Genomic DNA, 22,585 nt, shown 5'->3' with positions numbered 1-22,585 from the left:
TTAAAAATGAAAAGTATATTTTTATATATAAATATATTGTATATTTATACATTTAGTTCTATGTATTTTGATATTACACCACATATATTCCAACATTATTTTGACTGTATGATATTTAGAAGAATTTTTTTTGTATAATTTACTAATAGATCAAATATTGTTTGTTTTTTACAATTTTATTATATTATTATATATTTTATTATATTATTAATTTTATTATATTATTTTTTATATTATTTTGATCCATGTTAATATTTGTCATATTTAGTAAAAACATGTTAAATACATATGTTAAACATATATTGACTATGATGTATTAATGATATTTATTTTGTCATTTTATTATTATTATTGTCATTTTTATTTATTTATGACTATTATTATGAAAATAATTTTTTGTACATTTTTTAAAATGTCTTCAAAGGCGCATGAATGTCGTCGCTGACACGAGAGAGCGCGTTTTGGCTTTTTTTTTCTTCCCCCGCAACTTCCTGTTGGGTTAGCTTCCCAGCATGCCTTGCGGGTGCCAAAGGAGTATGAGTTAGTGTTGCATCTACGTTAGGGTGTGATACATAAGCCCACCCCCTCCCTGGAGGAGGCGACCACAGGTGGCGGCGAGGAACCTTGGTGGTCTTCCAGCGAGTGAAGCGTGCGTGTGCGTGTGTGCGTGTGTGTGTGCGTGCGTGGTGCGTTCAATGCTAATCTAATTCATTTTTAATGAGCAAAGTGTCAGCGCTGAGAGCGAGGCGAAGGAGATAAGCGGTCTGTTGCACTGAGGGAAATCAATAGCTCACTTGTTTACTTTGCTCTCAGGATTGTTTGCGTGTTTCAAAGAGAACGCGGCGCCAAGATAAGTGGCGCTTCGGAAAGCTCCGACTCATTTGTACACGCCCCCTCGCGTGCACGCGTGTAATTAATTTATGCTGCGTGGCGTTTGCTGCAGGAAGGAGTCGTCTTTGAAAAAAAGCCAACCTGTCAAGAGTCGTCTCGGCGGCGAGCTTGAAGGCATCTCCACGTCGCCGGCGACTCCGCTAATAAAGCCGGCGGCGGCCATTCATCACGCTAACGCAGCCTATATTTCTGGGTCGTTATGGCTAAGTGGATGGATGCGTGGCGTGCGCGCCGCTCCGTACTTCAGCGGCCCGTCCCCCCCCCACCCGCCTGGCCGCGTAAAGTCATATTCCGCCATATTTCATGCCGCCGTTCCACCGCTCAATGGCTTTGTGGCCAACTGTCACGTTGCTGCTTCATGACGCGGCTTTACGACATTCCTTATCCGCTTGGACGCCTGGCGCTCACACGCACGCACGCATCCACGCACAACAGGAAGTGTCAGGACAACATCACAGATACCATCTCCTCCAATGCCACCTTCTCTGTGGTCAGGTTTTACCTGCAAGGGGAAATTTCAGGTTTTTTTTTGTACTGTGATTTTGTTGCAGGCCCATAATACTAAGCTGGGGTGCCGTGATTTTGTTGCAGGCCCATAATACTAAGATGGGGTGCCGTGATTTTGTTGCAGGCCCATAATAATAACATTGGGTGCTGTGATTTTGTTGCAGGCCCATATTACTAAGACGGGGTGCCGTGATTTTGTTGCAGGCCCATATTATTAAGACGGGGTGCCGTGATTTTGTTGCAGGCCCATAATACTAAGATGGGGTGCCGTGATTTCGTTGCAGGCCCATAATACTAAGATGGGGTGCTGTGATTTTGTTGCAGGCCCATAATGATAAGATGGGCTGCTGTGATTGTGTTGCAGGCCCATAATACTAAGATGGGGTGCCGTGATTTTGTTGCAGGCCCATAATGATAAGATGGGCTGCTGTGATTGTGTTGCAGGCCCATAATACTAAGACAGGGTGCCATGATTTTGTTGCAGGCCCATAATACTAAGATGGGGTGCCGTGATTTCGTTGCAGGCCCATAATGATAAGATGGGCTGCTGTGATTTCGTTGCAGGCCCATAATACTAAGATGGGGTGCTGTGATTTTGTTGCAGGCCCATAATGATAAGATGGGCTGCTGTGATTTTGTTGCAGGCCCATAATACTAAGATGGGGTGCTGCTTAAGCTTGGATGCAGTACATTGCTCACAGGCCTCCTGCAGGGCCCCCCTTGTACTTTTCGCTCCTATTGGCAGCCCGTTGAGGCAGCTGTCGGATCGGGGCCGGAATGAAAGTGCGCTGTCTGCTGGTGACGGCCGGTAACGCAGCCAGAGGCCGTGAGCGCGTGCAGGAAGGACAGGATGGTTGAGCAGAACGGAAGGAAGGAACGACGCACGCTTCCCGTCTGGTCTTCACTAGCTTTTCTTGGAGGGGCCGGACTTTCCTCAGCAGCCGAAAAGAAACGCCAGGAGACGTCTGGAATGTACAATCAATGCACACAACTTTGGAAAGGAGGTGTGTGTGTGTGTGTGTGTGTGTGTGTGAGGAGAGCATCCACGGGGGGGAGGAGGGGAGGAGGGAGGAGGGAGGAGGGAGGAGGGAGGAGTGAGGAGGGAGGAGGGAGGAGGGAGGAGGTAGTTCATCACGAGGCCAAAATGATTCAACTTTGGTTGACCTTCCTCAGACGTGCCTCAATTATTCATCACACGCTTTACATTCCTACTCGTATTGTCCTCTTTTCCTTCTTCTCATCACACACACACGTACACAACACACACACACACACACACACACACACACACACACGCTTTCATGCAAACACACCACTGATGTGTGTGTGTGTGTGTGTGTGTGTGGACTCACCGTTAGACTTCTCACTGTCTGCAGGCTTCATCTGGATGGGGTGGTGCATCTGCAACACACAACAGCATCAGTGATAACGTCTGAACACCACATCCACCAGGACGCCACATCCACCAGGACACCACATCCACCAGGACACCACATCCACCAGGACACCACATCCACCAGGACGCCACATCCACCAGGACGCCACATCCACCAGGACGCCACATCCACCAGGACACCACATCCACCAGGACACCACACCGGACTACACCAGACCACGTCAGACCAGACCAGACTTCCAGCACGCATAGAGGACCACATTCCTGCCAACAAGGGGGGCACTCAGCTTTCAGCCCCGCAGCACCCCCACTTTATGGTCATAAACTCATAATATTATATATGTATATATATATATATAAAGCTGGAATACTATAAATACATTTGACAAACAAAAAAATGTGATTTTGGGAGAATTAGCTTGAGGAAACACATATAATATTACAGCAATAAAGTCAAAATTATGACCAATAATATTTACCAATAATATGGGAATAAAATCCGAATATTATGGGAATAAAGTCCTGATATTATGGGAATAAAATCCTAATATTATGGGAATAAAGTCCTGATATTATGGGAATAAAGTCCTAATATTATGGGAATAAAATCCTAATATTATGGGAATAAAGTCCTAATATTATGGGAATAAAGTCCTAATATTATGGGAATAAAGTCCTACTATTATGGGAATAAAGTCCTAATATTATGGGAATAAAGTCCTAATATTATGGGAATAAAGTCCTAATATTATGGGAATAAAATCCTAATATTATGGGAATAAAGTCCTAATATTATGGGAATAAAGTCCTAATATTATGGGAATAAAGTCCTAATATTATGGGAATAAAGTCCTACTAACATGGGAATAAAGTCCTAATATTATGGCAATAAAGTCATACTAATATGGAAATAAAGTCCTAATAATAATAATAATAATATGTGTGTGTGTGTGTTGAGATGAAACATGATTGATGGCTTATGATGATGCCATGTAACCCCGCCCCCTCTGTGCCTATTTTTTTGCCTGGCCGCCACGGCTGCTTCCTTTATGGAGGATTATGTCGGCGTTTGATCTGCGGGGAGACGAATGACGGTGATTCTCCAAATCTAGTCCTGAATCAATCACACTCCAGCACCCTGGAAGAGTGTGGGTGTGTGTGTGTGTGTGTGGGGGGGGGGGGGGGGGGGGCGGGGGGGTGTATGTGTGTGTGTGTGTGTTCGCCATCATGGCCGTGGGCTCCGTCACAGCACCACAGAAGGCTTTGATCTTCCAATTCTATCACACACCTTCATCCCAAACCTCCCTTATCACCCCCCCCCCCCCCCCCCCCCCCGGACCACTTCCACAGTCTGCCTGGGGATGGGGGGGCAATGGACGAGGGACCGCCAAGTTAAAAGCATGCAGAGATTCCAGCCATCATTTGACAAAATAAAAGCTGACTTGGAGGGAGGCCATGCCAGATCCCTTCTGCTACATCTTCTTCTTCCCTGGCACCCCGGCTGCGGATCAGCGTGTCCACAAGCAAACATGCAGTCAAACACATCTATACTGTACTACACTATACTACACTACACTATACTATAATATAGTATACTACAATATGACATAGTGTATATAGTATATACACTAGCATAATACTCAGTCGGTTATCAATAGTAGAATATTTCCAATATTTATACAAAGAATACAATAACATATCAAGATAATCGATATAATTTGAAGTAATATTTCATACACAAGAAATAAAATATAAAAATAATATGGTGTGTAATTAATAAATAAAAACTACAAATAAATACAAAAAATGTAGGGTGTCGACTAATAAATAATAATTCACAAATACGATAACTAGCTACATATTTCAATGATAAATAATACCACTGAAATAAATACATAGTAATATTACAAATAATCATTTAGAATGACATATTAACCAATAAATACAAAATATAATGATAATAATAATAATGAATATATATTGGGAAAAGTAGCAAATCTATAGCAATTAGATAGAATTATGTCAAATATGAAATAATAACATGAATAATCAAATATGAAGATGATGGATATTTAACAGTTATCATCATCATCATCATCATCATCAGTGAAGGAATGTACTGAATGAGAAATGGCGCCTTTGAAGTGCGTGGACAGGGGTCAAAGGTTAAAGGGAACAAATTCCGCCAAAGGCAGACAGAAGAAGACGATGACAAGCGTGCATGTGCACGTGCACGTGCACATTATACTTGGCGTTATAATCCGTCTCGCCAAACGCCATGACAGCATCCGTCAGTCGCTCTTACACACACACACACACACCGCATGTTTTCCAGCATCCCTCCCCAGGTCTGACCCCCAGAGGCTCGTGGTGGAGGCGTGGACACGTTTGATCTGCTGAGCTCCCGCTGAGCTCCGACAAAGCAGGACTCTCCTCCACCGTCCCAGAATTCCACAGTGCTGCTCTCCTCGGGCGGCCTGACATTCATTACACGCTCCTCAAAGCCAGAAGAGCAAGCGCAGCCTCCTGCAGCACGCCGCCGTCACACCAGAGGCGCGGCGGGTCAGAGGTGAAGGGTCAGAGGTGAAGGGTCAGAGGTGACGGGTCTTCCGATGCTTGAAGCTCGGCTTACGTGTGCTGGCTCGGGTTTTACGAGGCCAGGAAAGGAGGCACCGGTAACGGTACGGCGGGCCGGGAGCCAACTGGCGCCATCGTTAGGACCTTCCTGGTCTTTAAAGGAACACGGACACCCCTCGCCAGGGGCCGTTTGGAGCCTGTGGCTGTTTTAGACATTGGCTTTTGAAAAGTCAACTCGTCTTAAGTCACAGGACAAACATAATGTGGGTGGAGATAGCCTCTTCTAAGGAACAGCCAAACGGGGACTACCTATTCCAAGGAACAGCCAAATGTGGACTACTTATTTAAAGGAACAGCCAAATGTGGACTACTTATTTAAAAGAACAGCCAAACATGGACTACTTATTTAAAAGAACAGCCAAATGTGGACTACTTATTTAAAGGAACAGCCAAACATGGACTACTTATTTAAAGGAACAGCCAAAGGTGGACTACTTATTTAAAGGAACAGCCAAACGTGGACTACTTATTTAAAGGAACAGCCAAAGGTGGACTACTTAATTAAAGGAACAGCCAAACATGGACTACTTATTTAAAGGAACAGCCAAACGTGGACTACTTATTTAAAGGAACAGCCAAAGGTGGACTACTTATTTAAAGGAACAGCCAAAGGTGGACTACTTATTTAAAGGAACAGCCAAACGTGGACTACTTATTTAAAGGAACAGCCAAAGGTGGACTACCTATTTAAAGGAACAGCCAAACGTGGACTACTTATTTAAAGGAACAGCCAAACATGGACTACTTATTTAAAGGAACAGCCAAACATGGACTACTTATTTAAAGGAACAGCCAAACATGGACTACTTAATTAAAGGAACAGCCAAACATGGACTACTTAATTAAAGGAACAGCCAAACGTGGACTACTTATTTAAAGGAACAGCCAAAGGTGGACTACTTATTTAAAAGAACAGCCAAAGGTGGACTACTTAATTAAAGGAACAGCCAAACATGGACACCCTCTCCTAAAAACAGTGAAATGACCTCCAAATGAGGATCAGCACTTGAAAGGATCAGCCAAACGTGCACACAAGTGGAAGCAGTGCAGCATGACACCCCCCCCCCCCCCCCACACCCCCACAGTGAAGGTGTGTGACGGCGGACTGCTGGGTCAAAGTCACACAGATGGTCTTCCCAGTCGGATGTCAGAGACCAGGAGCTGATCCAATATTTCCTTCTAAAAGTCCTTCTAAATGTGGGAAGAAATCCAAAGTATTGTAGTATTGGAAGTACTGCTCTCACCAACATGGGACCAAGGTGGTCTTCTAAATAAACACATCATCATGGGACTGGACACTCATACAGCAGATGGGTGGATGGATGATGGATGGATGGATGGATGGATGGATGGATGATGGATGGATAGATGGATGATGGATGATGGATGGATGGATGAAGGATGGATGATAGATGGATGATGGATAGATGGATAGATGGATGGATGAATGGATGGATGATTCATGGATGGATGATGGATGGATAGATGGATGATGGATGGATGGATGATGGATGGATGGATGATGGATGGATGGATGAAGGATGGATGGATAGATGGGTGGATGATTGATGGATGAATGCATGATGAATGGATAGATGGATGATGGATGGATGGATGGATGATTGATGGATGATGGATAGATGGATGGATGATGAATGGATGGATGATGGATGGATGATGGATAGATGGATGGATGATGGATAGATGGATGCATGATTGATGGATGGATGATGGATGATGGATGATGGATGGATGATGGATAGATGGATAGATGGATGCATGATTGATGGATGGATGATGGATGATGGATGGATGGACAACCTCCTCCAAGGAAGGAAGAGTCCAACATGGTCCAGGTCTTGCAAAGACCAGCCAAAGGCCAGGAGGAAACCAGCATGGCGTCCATGAATGACCACCAGCCGCCACTGCAGGTGTGTTCCTGGGGGGCGTGGCCACGTCCATGATGGCTAAAGGACTCCACCCCAAACACGCTCCCACACGTCCCGGTGGTCTTCCGGTGGGAAAAGGCGAAGGTCTCCGCCCATTAGACCACCTTGATGCAAAGCAGGTGTGACTTTCAGCCAACTAACTTCCTAATGGAAATGACCCTTTACAATAACTTAGCTCATATTAGCTCACATTAGCTCATATTAGCTCATATTAGCTCACATTAGCTCACATTAGCTCACATTAGCGCCGCGTCGGTGAGCACGCGCCAATTAACCTCACACACACGTGCACGCGCACACAGCAAGGTGTGTTACGTAGTCGGCGTGCACAGACCAACAATGAATGAACGAACGAACGAACGAACGAACGAACGAACGAATGAACGAACGAATGAACGAATGAATGAACGAATGAACGAATGAATGAACGAACGAATGAACGAATGAATGAACGAACAAATGAATGAACGAACGAATGAATGAACGAATGAATGAACGAATGAATGAACGAATGAATGAACGAATGAATGAACGAATGAACGAATGAACGAATGAATGAACGAACGAATGAACGAATGAATGAACGAACAAATGAATGAACAAACGAATGAATGAATGAATGAATGAACGAATGAATGAACGAATGAATGAACGAACGAATGAACGAACGAACGAATGAATCAATGAATGAACGAATGAATGAACGAACGAATGGATGAACGAATGAATGAACGAATGAACGAATGAATGAACGAACGAATGGATGAACGAATGAATGAACGAATGAACGAATGAATGAACGAACGAACGAATGAATGAACAAACGCACGAATGAACGAATGAATGAACGAACGAATGAATGAATGAACGAATGAATGAACGAATGAATGAACGAATGAATAAACGAATGAATGAATGAACGAATGAATGAATGAACGAATGAATAAACGAATGAATGAATGAACGAATGAACGAATGAATGAATTAATGAACAAATGAATTAATTAATTAATGAACGAACGAATGAATGAATGAACGAATGAATGAATGAACGAATGAATGAATGAACGGATGAATGAATGAATGAATGAATGTGCTTCCATGCTGCCCAGGAGGTTAGGAAGCTCATTTGAATATTTCTTAAATATGAAATCAAAGCAAACACACACATTGGGGGGGGGGGGGGGGTTGCCGGGGTGGGGGGGGGGGTCGTCATTGACGAGGTTTTCCTTGCTTGAGCATGTTTGTCTTCACTCCAGCAATTAAAGCTTTTAATTGAATTGATTGCGCTAACGAGGCGCCCTGACGCCGCGCGTGATGGCGTGATGGCGTGCTGCGTTTGCGGGCGGCATGAGTGCACGTGACGCTCCAAAGGCCGAGGACAGGACGCATGTTTGATGGCCCCAGGCCGCGTTCGCTCGTCTTTCCGCTTTCCAAGGCCACGGCGTGAGGAGGCGGGCATTAGCTGATCTGTCAATCAAAGAATATCATTTAGCGCGTCATTGGAAAGGATCATTTCACTTAAAACCGCTTTGATGCGCCGCCGGCCGCACGCTGCCTTAGCATCCTTAGCATCCTTAGCATCCTTAGCATCCTGGTGACGACCTCACCAAAGGTAGCGGACCTGCGTGTGTGTGTGGTCTGCTTTGCCGTTTAATGAGCTCGCCGCTTCTTATCACGCTCTGATCCGCCCACTTGGAGGACAGCCCCCCTTCCCCCGCCCCTGCCCCCCCTCCTCCTCTCCTTGAGAGCCCGCCAATCAAAGGCCTTTCATCCTGGTTTGGGAGGACAAAGGAGGACGCGTCCTACATCCCTCTCGCCCTTCCCTTCATGCCGACCATCCTCGCCTGGGGGGGGGGGGGGGGGGGGGGGGGTGCCATTTAGACATCTGTCAGCCGCTAATGAAAGACTTCAATTTAGTGTAAAAAAGCCTCGTCTGACAGGAAGCGTGTGTCCGTGTCGTCCTCGCCTGGCGTCCTGGCTGTTAGATGGAGGAGGCCTCAGCGCTCCACCACAAGAGTGATACCGATAGTGCAGTTTTTGGGGGGGCTGCCCACCGTTACTTTCGGGGTGCACTCGTGCACGTGCACAGCCGACTGCATTGCAATCGCTCCTCCACACTTGCATTCATCATAGACAACCTAAAAAAAAACCTCCAAGATAATCCATCAGGCGCACATGCAGGCTGGCTGGGACCATGACAGCCCCCCCCCCCCACCACCCCAGCCCCCCCTCGCCGTCAGGATTATTGGCTGAACTCAAAAGGCAAGGAGGAAGAGGAGGAATGGCCGCAGGGGAAGCTGGGATGCTGAAGTGTAGAAGAAGGTGATTTCATGTCGCCGTAATCCTGATAGCGCTGCAATATGCGCCCCCCCCCCAACCCCCGGGGGGCTTTTCCACACCTCCACGGTGGGATAAGTGGCTCAGAGCTAACGTTCTTATTCCGGCGGCGATTAACACTCCGACTCGGCGCTGAACAACACTTCCCAAACTGCAAGGCCACCAATCCGTGCAAGCGGCTAACCCTGCCCTGGCCTGCCGGGGGGGCGGAGCCAATGAAGCCATCAGAAAAACAACAGAGCAGCGCCGTCGTTAGACACGCCGCGTTTCCTTTCACGGCCGCCGAGCACGTCCCCGAGCGCCGTCAGGAGAACATACGCTAACACTTGAACGCCACTTGAACGGCCGTCAGCTATCCATCATCCAGCGACTTCACTCGCCGGCCGCTTTGGCACGTGCACACGCACGTGCACGTGCCCCGCAAGCCCCCCCCCCCCAGGGGGGAACGCTGCTCCCGGAGGCGTGACGTTAGAGGATGGAGAAGGAAAAGAAAAAGACAACTAGAAGGAAGGAAAACTAGAAGGAAAAGACAGAAAAGAGGAAGAAGAAGAGGCAGAAGAAGAGATGGAAAAGAAGAAGAAGAGGAAGAAGAAGAGAAAGAAGAAGAAAAGGAAGAAGAAGAGATGGAAAAGAAGAAGAAGAGGAAGAAGAAGAGCATCCACTCACCCCTGTTAAGGTCTTGATGTTGTGAAGTGCATTCTGGGCTTCCAGGGCAGCTTTCCTGGTGTAAAAGGTAACAAAACAGCAGCCTGGAGGAGACACAAGGGGGCGGGGGGGGGGGGTTCATGAATTATTATGATCATGTACCAGGGTTATGATTTACTAAAATAATATTCTCAGCATTCACAACTCTTCTTCTAGCATCTTACACCAAAGTCTGCTTGGGAAATATCTGTCCGAGTGAGACCTCCCTCCCGTCTAACACTTCCTGTTCCAGGTGTGCTGAGTGGGGCGGATTGTGTTTGGGAATTCTTCATCAAAGAAGTAAACAGAGGCAGCATGGGGGGGTGGGGGGGTGGGGGTGTAGGCTGGCGGTTTGCCGGCGGTTTTGTCGAGCGTATCGCAGACACGGACCCCGGTGACGGGGGGGCCCCCTCGGCGTGTCTCTCAAGCATCTGGAGCGGCTTTAGCATCCCGGTCCCCGAGTCCCTATGATGAGGCTGGGAGCGTAATGGATGGCGGTTCCACAGCGTCCCCCAAAGTGGGGGGGGGTCTATTGAACACTTGGCCGAGCGCCGGGCGTTTCCGTGGCGTGACGAGCGGCGTGGTGACGTCTTCCTCAGGCGCCAAGTGGAGCACCTGCCTGGGCTGGAGCATCTTTGCAGTCGGAGGCGTCGAGATAAGAGCGGCGTGACTGACAGCCTCTCTGTGTCAAAAGCTCGCTATTTATTCCATGTAGGTCACCTGTCACGCCGCCGCCGCCGCCGCCGCCGCCACCGCCGCCGCCACCGCCACCACCACTCCCCGCTCGCCTCCTTCACGCCGCCCTTTCATGGCGCCACTTCATGTGAATGAACACAAGTCATCCCCAAACATGAGCCACACACAAGATGCATTCAAAGACGGCGTGATGCGATGTAGCATTCTATAGCGACCACTAGGTGTCACTCATGTTACACTCATGACATAATAGCCAAAGCAGGAAGTACTGTACGGAAATAGGAAGTAAAATATCTTATTATGTCTACCATGTTGGGTCATAGGAGTGACTATAGGGCTGTTATCTCACGTATAGAGGGCTCTAATGATGGAATTAGAAGGTGGTTAGCATGTCTAATATTTTTATCTTATTTTCTCTCTTTATTATCTTGGGTAATATGAGTGTCAGGGTACATTACATATACATATTATATTATTTATATATATTATATTATTATTATTATTATTATTATATTATTCCCATTATTTATATTTATAAAATAAATTATATTATGTACTATGATATTGAAATTCTAATATGTGTAATGTATTATTACATCATAATAACTAGTTATACTATATAGTATGTAATATATATGTATATATAATATTATTAATATATTGATATATATGATTTATTATTATTATTATATTATTATTCCCATTATTTATATTTATAAAAAAAATTACATTATGTACTATGATATTGAAATTCTAATGTGTAATGTATTATTACATCCTAACTTGTTATACTATATAGTATGTTATATATATATGTATATATATATTATGAATATATATTCATATATATTATTTATTATTATTATTCCCATTATATATATTTATAAAATAAATTATATTATGTACTATGATATTGAAATTGTAATATTCTAAAAATTCTAATATGTGTATATATGTGTATATGTATGTATATATATATGTGTGTATATATTTTTTATATATATATATATATATAAAATGGGGTAAAGAAGATGGCGTTTAGAGCAAGGCATCAATAATAAAAGATTCATCCCATCTGTCATCCTTGAAGATCTACGCTGGGAGTCCAGTAGTCTTGTGTTGTTTTAGGACTTTTTGCATTTTTGTAAACAGAAAGGGGGGCTAGCTTTTGGAGTTAGCATTAGCCATTCTGACAGCGTTTATTGTCGAGTGGAGGACTCGTGTTGTGTATTCTTTTGTGTGTGTGTGTGTGTGTGTGTGTTGTGATCTCCGTGGCGGAGCCGGACGTGGGGCGGACGGTCCCAGGTGGTGGGCTGTCAAGATGAGGATCAACGCGTGGAGGAATGGACCTCACACACACACACACACACACGCACACACACACACGCACACACGCACACGCACACACACACACAGCTCCTGCACTTTAAGAGCATCCCGGCTCATCTTATTTGCATGCAAACATCCCATAATAACCTTGACCCAGCACTGTTTGCGCTGGGTGACACGCTAGCATGACACGCTAGCATGACACGCTAGCATGACTCAGTGTTCTGCATTCGCGTCTTGTGTGTCTTTTCTGCTGTTACCTGCAGGCGGGGGGGCGGCCCATTGGACACACATTCCCTGCTACACACACACACACACACACACACGCACACACACACACACACACACACACACACGCACACACACACACACACACACACACACTTCCATTCCAAATTCTTGCCTGTATTGCCTGCTAGTGGACATTTCTTCCTGCTAAGAGTGGGGTCCAATTCCACCTGCAGGGACCGCCAAGCAAACATTGGGCTGGTTGGAAACATGAAGGTGGGAGAACATTGACAGGCTCCCAAATGCAAAACATTGACCTTCAGATCTTTCATTGCGTCCCACGGATACCACAACATGGAACCCACCAAAAGAAAGACCAGACTTCCGTCTTTCAGCAGAAAAGAAAGCGGCTTCCTTCCTTTTTCCATTCTTTCATCATCTGGACACAACGGAAGCATCCCAAATCTTGGACACAACGGAAGCATCCCAAATCCCGGACACAACGGAAGCATCCCAAATCTTGGACACAACGGAAGCATCCCAAATCCCGGACACAACGGAAGCATCCCAAATCCCGGACACAACGGAAGCATCCCAAATTTTGGACATAATGGAAGCATCCCAAATCCTGGACACAACGGAAGCATCCCCAATCCCGGACACTACGGGAGCATCCCAAATCCCAGACACAACGGAAGCATCCCAAATCCCGGACACAACAGAAGCATCCCAAATCTTGGACACAACAGAAGCATCCCAAATCTTGGACACAACGGAAGCATCCCAAATCCTGGACACAATGGAAGCATCCCAAATCTTGGACACAACGGAAGCATCCCAAATCTCGGACACAACGGAAGCATCCCAAATCTTGGACACAACAGAAGCATCCCAAATTTTCAACACAACGGAAGCATCCAAAATCCTGGACACAACGGAAGCATCCCAAATCCCGGACACAACGGAAGCATCCCAAATCCTGGACACAGCGGAAGCATCCCAAATCCCGGACTCAACGGAAGCATCCCAAATCCCGAACACAAAGGGAGCATCCCAAATCCCGGACACAACGGAAGCATCCCAAATCCCGGACACAACGGAAGCATCCCAAATCCCAGACACAACGGAAACATCCCAAATCCTGGACACAACGGGAGCATCCCAAATCCCGGACACAACGGGAGCATCCCAAATCCCGGACACAACGGAAGCATCCCAAATCCTGGACACAACGGGAGCATCCCAAATCCCGGACACAGCGGAAGCATCCCAAATCTTGGACACAACGGGAGCATCCCAAATCTTGGACACAACGGAAGCATCCCAAATCTCGGACACAACGGAAGCATCCCAAATCTTGGACACAACAGAAGCATCCCAAATTTTCAACACAACGGAAGCATCCAAAATCCTGGACACAACGGAAGCATCCCAAATCCCGGACACAACGGAAGCATCCCAAATCCCGGACTCAACGGAAGCATCCCAAATCCCGAACACAAAGGGAGCATCCCAAATCCCGGACACAACGGAAGCATCCCAAATCCCGGACACAACGGAAGCATCCCAAATCCCGGACATAACGGAAGCATCCCAAATCTTGGACACAACGGAAGCATCCCAAATCTTGGACACAACGGAAGCATCCCAAATCCTGGACACAATGGAAGCATCCCAAATCCTGGACACAACGGAAGCATCCCAAATCCTGGACACAACGGAAGCATCCCAAATCCTGGACACAACGGAAGCAGAAGCAGCGAAGCAGCAGCGAGTAGAGAAGCTTCCGGGAAGCCAAGAACCAAACCACACTATTTCTTTTCACCAGGATCCGGTTCTTTCCCTGGCCCCCGGTCCAGGAATCTGCGGACGGGGTCAAGAGGATTTAGTTTGGACCACGTCTGGAGGAGAAGAGCTTGAGTTCCAAAGATGGTAGCCGTGTGAGAGGGAGCAGGAGTAGCGGTGGCCTTTGGCCCAGCAGGAAGGAGGCATGGTTTATTAAAACAGCCAAGTCGGGGGTGTTACAGGGGCTCACCCCCGGCCCCCCCAAGGTAGACTATGCTCCACTTCCCTTTGACCCCCCCAGCGTGCACTCCCACCTAAACTGCTGCAATTACTGCTGCCGGCGCCCAGCGGCTGCGACCCGAACGCTCTTTTTCCCGCCGACTAAACGTGTCTCCGTCGTTGGAATGAATGTGCCCTGGGGGGGGGGGTACTGTTTTCCTATTATATTACACATAGTATTACACGGTTACACATTACTCCATAAAAGAAAAATACCAAATAAGAACAAACGTACAAATATTTTCTGTGTTTTCATATAATAATAAATAAATAAATAAATAAAAATACAAAGAAAAAAATTATAAAAAAGTAAACAATTCCACAAATATTTGTTTTTTGAACAATAAAATAAACTTAAAAATATATTTTCTGTTTTGATAAAATATTATAATATTACACATAAACTGGATGTAAAATCAAAATACCAAATAAAAAAAAAATATTCCCTGAATACTTTCTGTGTTTTGGGTACAATATTACACAAAAGAAAGTAATCTGTAGCGCAAAATTGCTGACTCAAACAACCCGACATGGGGCCAAAGAAGGACGGAATTCAACCTCTTCCTGACTAAACTATGCTAGCATAGCCCAACGACCATCTTAAGGCTTCATTGGGATGCTAATACGCTCATTTCAAACGGCTAACGTCACCCCAGCAGGAAGAAGCCAACGCTAGCCAACGATACAACGCTGATGATCTGCGTTTGATTGCTTGGGTCTTAAAGGCTCAGCCGTTCTCCCCTCGCGGCGTGCGTGCGTGCGTGTCGGCTATCGGCGGCGATTTGGGCGAGGGGGCTCTGCGGGCCTTTAACTTGCTTCACGCGTGTTAATGAAGACATTAAACTTCTTGTGGTGGGTGCATGCGGGCGGCCTGGATCATTAAGATAAATGACACAATGTGTCCCCTGCCAAAACACACACACACACACACACACACACACACTCAGGATCGTGGACCGTTTTGTGTTTACCCCTCTGGCTCTCTTTGTCTCACTCGCTCTTTATCTTCTCCTCCATCCAAATCTATCTCTCTCCATACACGCAAAAAGACAAAACACAACAAGAAGAAGAAGAAAAAACACCAAATTGCTCCATTTCTCACTCGCCCGCCGCCTCATCAGGTTATTAACTCCAAACACATTAAACCAACAGCGGTGCCACGCAATTCCCTGGACCGCTCCAGTCAGCATAAACACACACACACAAACACACACACACACACACACACACACAGACCTGGGTCAATGTGCAGCAAGGCTGAAGGGATGCGTGGCTGCAGGGCTGACAAACAACACCCCATTAAAGGAAAGTCAAGTGTTTTCTTAAGTTTTCCAGCATAAACAGGCACAGGGTGGGGGGGTTGGGGGGGGGGGGTGGACACTAGCCGATGTGCGTATGGATTTTTGAGGGCGCTCTCCCGTCATCCCGAAGTGGAGCCCTCCCAGTGGTGATGGCTGACGACCACGCCGACAAACATGAAACCCAAACGGCGTTCCTGAAGCCATCGGTCACCGTGACCACGAGTGACCAGCCATGAAAGGGAGGAGGAATTTGGGGAAAAGACGTTCCATTCATCCGAAGTGGCTAATCATTCGGAAAAAACGCTCATAATAATTACAACATATGTAAAAAAAAAAAAAATAACCGGCTGCACGGTGGTCGAGTGGTTAGAGCGCAGGCCTCACAGCTAGGTGACCCGAGTTCAATCCCACCCTCTGTGTGGAGTTTGCATGTTCTCCGGTTTCCTCCCACATTCCAAAAACATGCTAGCTTCATTAGCCACTCCAAATTGTCCATAGGTATGAATGTGAGTGTGAATGGTTGTTTGTCTATATGTGCCCTGTGATTGGCTGGCCACCAGTCCAGGGTGGACCCCGCCTCTCGCTGGGATAGGCTCCAGCACCCCCGCGCCCCTCATGAGGATAAGCGGTAAAAAATGAATGAATGAATAAAAAAACAATCCTCATGTTTATGTCTTTAGGCTTCACTGATAGTCTTTTTCCGCCGCGAAAATACTTTGTTTGGAAGTCCTTGAACGCACCACAGTTGCTGTGAGACCGGAAGAACTGGAAGAAATTTGGATTTCATTGATTTGATTTGTCCAAATCAAACATGATGACATCACCAGCAGCACATGACGACCATCAGGAGAACCAGAGTGCAGAGGGGACGAGGCACCTGCTGTGGCCCAGCAAGGTGCACCGTATCTGGGTACATTCAGCCAGCTGAACCCTTCAAGGTGGCTAATGCGGTTTTTCGGTGTGCAGAGGAAGTTCCCATTCATTCCCGATTCCTGGAAGCCATCTTGCTGTTCCGGTAGTGGGCGGGCTGCATGGCGAGTGTTTTCTTTGCAAATACAAACAAACCGCCGCCACCAATAAAAGAGGCGGAGGGGGGAGGGGTCACAGCGACACAGCTCCGATTGACCGAGACTGACCTTTCCTGGCGTCGCCGTCGCGGATTTACGGTAAACAGAGCGAGACGAGGACCTCGCCGTCGCCGCCGGAATTACTGTAGGTGTCGGCGTGGGTCGGGTGCAGATGAGGGCAGGCGGCGGAGACGAGGAGGGCGCTGCAGGCTGGCGGTAACAAGGCCAATAAGAGCTCAATCAAACGCTACATTTCCTCCTTAAACGCTCCGAGGCGGACGCCGTCACTCCGACGGGAACAAGGAAGAAGCAGGAAATAGGAAGTCAGCTGACTCCGGGCAGAATGGGACTAGCTAGGACGGCTTCATCAGCTTATGCTCAAAGACTAGATAGGATCCATCTATTCTGAGTCAGCCAGTCAGTCTGTCCTATCTAGTATGACTTAGCTGCCTTGCTAGGCTGACACGGACTGGGGTTGTCCTATCTAGTCACTATCACAATAGAGATGGACTATCTTGTCTTTGGCGTAAAGGGACTAAGCCTGCTCTGATACAGACCTACAGCTTTCCTTTCTGTCCTATCTAGTCTGACTCACACTAGGGCTGTCCTATCTAGTTGGACACAGATTAGAGCTGTCCTATGTAGTCTGACCCAAACTAAATGTATGACATTTCCTACCTAGAGTATAGCTGTCCTATCTTGTCTTTGGCGTAAAGGGACTAAGCCTGCTCTGATAGCAGACCTATAGCTTTCCTTTCTGTCCTATCTAGTCTGACTCACACTCGGGCTGTCCTATCTAGTTGGACACAGATTAGAGCTGTCCTACGTAGTCTGACTCAAACTAAATGTATGACATTTCCTACCTAGAGTAAAGCTGTCCTATCCAGTTGGACTCAAGCTAACAGTGTCCTACTTAGTCTGACACAGACTCCAGCAGTCCTATCTAGTTTCTATTGTACAGTACAAAGTGAAGTACAATCTTTAGTAGCGTCTACAGTATAAATAGAAGCTAGCATCTCCGTACGTCCGCATCCTGCCAACTTGTGTACTTTTGGGTCCAGGAAGTGAAGAGTTGGTAAGACATAGGCAAAGACGTCCTATCGAGTGGATACAGGAAGTGTTCCACCGGTTGGTGTGTGATCGGATTGGAGGATTTCGGCGTTGTGCTCCTCAGCCGCTGCCTCTAAGAGTCGCTTTGACTTCTGGGAAATTTGGCTAAAGTGATGAGCGAGCTCGCCGCCGCGTCTGCTGGTCTCGTTGGACGCGGCGCTGGCCGACTCGTCGTCTTGATGTTCCACCATCACTTCAGAACTTTTCCGCTCGGATGAAGGCGTCACGTCTCCCGCTCCCTCCTCGGGCTGTCCGCCCCCCCCCCCCCCGCCATGTTCACACGGAGGCGTTAGAGTGGCCATTGTCGTGTTGGTCAAAGGCGGCGGGCCGACATGGCGACCAGGGAGGAGCTTTGTGGTGGCACGCTGCCCCCAATGCTCCTTAGCTCCGGTCGTTACGCGCCTTTATCTTCACTCGCCCGTGAAACGGACGGGACGGCCCACTCGGGGCGGCGCCGTGCCTTTCTGCTGTCAGTCTGCGTTTGGGCCATTGTTTAACTGCTGGTGTTGCCACGGCAACGCAGGCCACCCGGGCCAAGCGGTACTCAGCAGCTGTTTGGCTATTGGCTAGTATTATTCTTATCATATTCTATCATATCATATTCTTCTTTCAGGCTAAAATGCTTGGATGCGATCGCTCCTCCTCCTTAGTCAGACTAACACATCAAACACCAGACCCACCAGAACCACCAGAACCACCAGAACCACCAGACCCACCAGAACCACCAGACCCACCAGACCCACGGCAATGCCTTTACATGGGCCATTCATTCACTCATTCACTCACTCATTCATTCATGTTGTCCTTCACTTATGTATTCGTTCATTCATGTATTCATTCATTCATTTATTCTTTTATGTAGTCATTCATTCATGTATTCATTCATGTAGTCCTTCATTCATATAGTCATTCAATCATGTATTCATTCATTCATTCATGTAGTCATTCACTTATGTATTTGTTCATTCATGTATTCATTCATTCATGTAGTCATTCAATCGTGTATTCATTCATTCATGTTGTCATTCATGTAGTCATTCAATCATGTATTCATTCATTCATGTAGTCATTCACTTATGTATTTGTTCATTCATGTATTCATTCATGTAGTCCTTCATTCATATAGACATTCAATCATGTATTCATTCATTCATGTAGTCCTTCATTCATGTAGTCATTCAATCATGTATTCATTCAATCATGTATTCATTCATTCATGTAGTCATTCACTTCTGTATTCGTTCATTCATATATTCATTCATTTAGTCCTTCACTTATGTATTTGTTCATTCATGTATTCATTCATTCATGTAGTCATTCAATCATGTAGTCATTCATTCATGTATCCATTCAATCATGGATTCATTCATTCATCATTTGTGTATTAATTTACGTATGTATTCATTCATTTATTCATGCATTTTGCATTCATTCACTTATGTATTCATTCATTCATGTATTCATGCATGCATTGATCCATTCATGATTCATTCATTCATTCATTCATTCATGTAGTCACTTATATATTCATGTGCTTATGCATTGATCCATTCATTCATGTAGTCATTCATCCATTCATGTATTTATTAGTTGAGTCATGCATCCACTCTTGTATTGATTCATGTATTCATTGATGCCATCTTTGTACAAACCAAAGACCCCAAGGTCCTGACATACAGTACTTCCAAGTACACCAAGTCTGGTGTACCACTGGTGTACTACTGGTGTACCACTGGTGTACCACTGGTGTACCACTGGTGTACTAGTGGTGTAATAGTAAGGCAGGAAGGAGCTCAGCGTACCTTTGCTCTGGGGTGGGTTCTGGCTGCGGTCCCTCAGGATGTTGATCTGGTAGACGGCGCCGTACGGCTCGAAGAGCTCCTTCAGCTCCTTCTCCGACCAGGAGCGAGGGATCTGGCCCACAAACATCTTGATGGCGTCCGGGTCGGGCTGGTCCGAATGCTCCAGAGCGCCGTTCATCTTCCCGGCCGTGCCGTTGCTGCCATGCGGGAGGGAGGAAGAAAGGACGCTTTTTAGAGGCGCCTGGGCTCCTTCAAAGTAAAAGTACTTCCCCTTGGGGAGCTTTACCGGCATTACTGCAGTACATGACTACTGCATTAGTACTGCTTATTGAAGGGCATCGATTACACAAGCATGGCCGTGCTCTTCATCATCATCATCATCATCATAAGACAAAACAACATCAGCAAAGGTTAGCATACACCTCCCACTGTGGTGCCATTGCTCCTCCACACTAACTTATGATTTTAGTTTTTATTTTTATTTTCCATAATATTACATAGTCATTATTATTATTATTATTATTATTATTATTATTATTATTCATGATGACACGCCATCTCAAACAAAAGTATTGGGTCGGCATGACAGCTGTGGCCAGCGTGGCGTGAAGGATGAGGTCACGCGTCCTCAGATGGGACACGGCCCGCTAACAGCTGCACATGTGGGCCGTGTGTGTGTGTGTGTGTGTGTGTGTGTATGTGTGTGTGTGTGTGTGTGTGTGTGTTATCTCGTCCCACACACGTGTTCACGTGTTCACAGGCCGTGGGTCCAAGATGGAGGAAGACACTTTCTGCTCCACTTTCCTGTCCTCTAAAGAGCGGGAACATTATCTGGTTAAACAGAACCCGCCGGCGCTGACCCACGAAGCTCAGCGGCCAGGGGGAGGCGGGGCTTTTAAGGAAAAGAGGAAACGTTCAAACCTTTCGGCGCGGCTCATCCATCTTCTGCAGAAGGAGCCCAGGCGCTCGGCGGAGACGCCAAAGTCTTTAAAGGACATGTCCGATAAACGTACGCTAACCATGCTCGCTAACATGGCCGACACATCGCCGGCCGCCGAGGCGACGACTGAGACTGGGTCGTTGTGTGTGTGTGTGTGTGTGTGTGTGTGTGTGCAGACAATCCCTCATTGTTGTCAGAGCAGCCATGACAGGCCGCCCTGTGCCCGCGCCGCCATTCACTCGCCAAGAAGACACAATGACGAGCTTCACCCCTGGAAGGTGTGTGTGTGTGTGTGTGTGTGTTGTGTTGTGTTGTGTGTGTTGTGTTGTGTGTGTGTGTCCGCGGGCCAGGATTAAGTCCGAAAGAGGATGCTCTCCCCTCGCAACGCTCCATCTTCCTCTCGTAATGCTTGGTGGTAACGCCGTGAATGTGGCCGCGATCACGCCCACGGCCGAGGTGGGCGGGTGTTTGCCATCCAAAGTGCGGCCCGCGGGCCCACTCCAAAAATATCATTGAACAGGACAACAACAGCAACAAAAATCAGCAGTCATTCCACAAGAATAAAGTCCAAATATTCCGAGAAGGAAGAAAAAGTCATAGTATTTATTGTATTTGTACATGTTGTATTTATATTGTATTTGTACATGTTGTATTTATATTGTATTTATACATGTTGTATTTATATTGTATTTGTACATGTTGTATTTATATTGTATTTATACATATTGTATTTATATTGTATTTATACGTGTTGTATTTATATTGTATTTATACATGTTGTATTTATATTGTATTTATACATGTTGTATTTATATTGTATTTATACGTGTTGTATTTATATTGTATTTATACGTGTTGTATTTATATTGTATCACCCGTGGCCCCCGCGGCGGCCCCCGCGGCGGCCCCCGCGGCCCCCGCTTCAACTTCACCAACTTCACACACAAACTCCGCCCACCTTCCACGAGCATCCACTACTGTACGGCCATATGTACACATGGGCTGTTGCCATGGTTACACGGAGGAGGAAGCATCAGACAAATGTCACAGCAGCCGATGAAGCTGCTAGCGCTGCGCTAACGAGCTCGCTAATGAGGACGCACACACGCGCGCGTACGAGGAAGATGTTTCCCATCCGGAACGTTACGGGGAGCCGCCATCAGTGGGGGACATGAAAACCTCGTCAGCTGGAGCTGTCCTATCTGGTCTATTAGCATAAAATAGATGAGCGCCGGAACCAAACAAATACTAGAGATGTCCTATCTAGTCAACTGTAGCTGTCCTATCCTGTCATCATCTTCTAAGACAATCCAAACAAATACTAGAGCTGTCCTATCTAGTCAACTGTAGCCGTCCTATCTGTCATCATCTTCTAAAACAACCCAAACAAATACTAGAGCTGTCCTATCTAGTCAACTGTAGGCGTTCTATCCTGTCATCATCTTCTAAAACAACCCAAATACTAGAGCTGTCCTATCTAGTCAACTGTAGGCGTTCTATCCTGTCATCATCTTCTAAAACAACCCAAATACTAGAGCTGTCCTATCTAGTCAACTGTAGCCATCCTATCCTGTCATCATCTTCTAAAACAACCCAAACAAATACTAGAGCTGTCCTATCTAGTCAACTGTAGCCGTCCTATCC

General features: G+C 46.4%; 1 protein-coding gene across 11 annotated transcripts in view; it reads right to left on the bottom strand.

Annotated features, from left to right (window-relative positions):
* The window catches only part of celf2 (cugbp, Elav-like family member 2), a 230,630-nt gene that overhangs the window by 18,604 nt on the left and 189,441 nt on the right, over positions 1 to 22,585 (bottom strand). For all 11 annotated transcript variants that reach the window (XM_058069394.1, XM_058069383.1, XM_058069385.1 and 8 more), the window contains 3 exons: positions 20,002 to 20,198; positions 10,387 to 10,469; positions 2,751 to 2,799 (listed from right to left, as the gene is read on the bottom strand). In XM_058069394.1, the coding sequence (XP_057925377.1) occupies positions 2,751 to 2,799; positions 10,387 to 10,469; positions 20,002 to 20,179 (310 nt within the window). In that variant the 5' untranslated portion in view covers positions 20,180 to 20,198. The remainder of the gene's footprint in view (positions 1 to 2,750; positions 2,800 to 10,386; positions 10,470 to 20,001; positions 20,199 to 22,585) is intronic.

The sequence above is a fragment of the Doryrhamphus excisus genome, chromosome 3 (assembly GCF_030265055.1).
Source record: "Doryrhamphus excisus isolate RoL2022-K1 chromosome 3, RoL_Dexc_1.0, whole genome shotgun sequence".
Taxonomy (NCBI): Eukaryota; Metazoa; Chordata; class Actinopteri; order Syngnathiformes; family Syngnathidae; genus Doryrhamphus; species Doryrhamphus excisus.
Note: the sequence above shows the minus strand (reverse complement) of the source record. Positions and strands in the feature narration are given on the sequence as shown.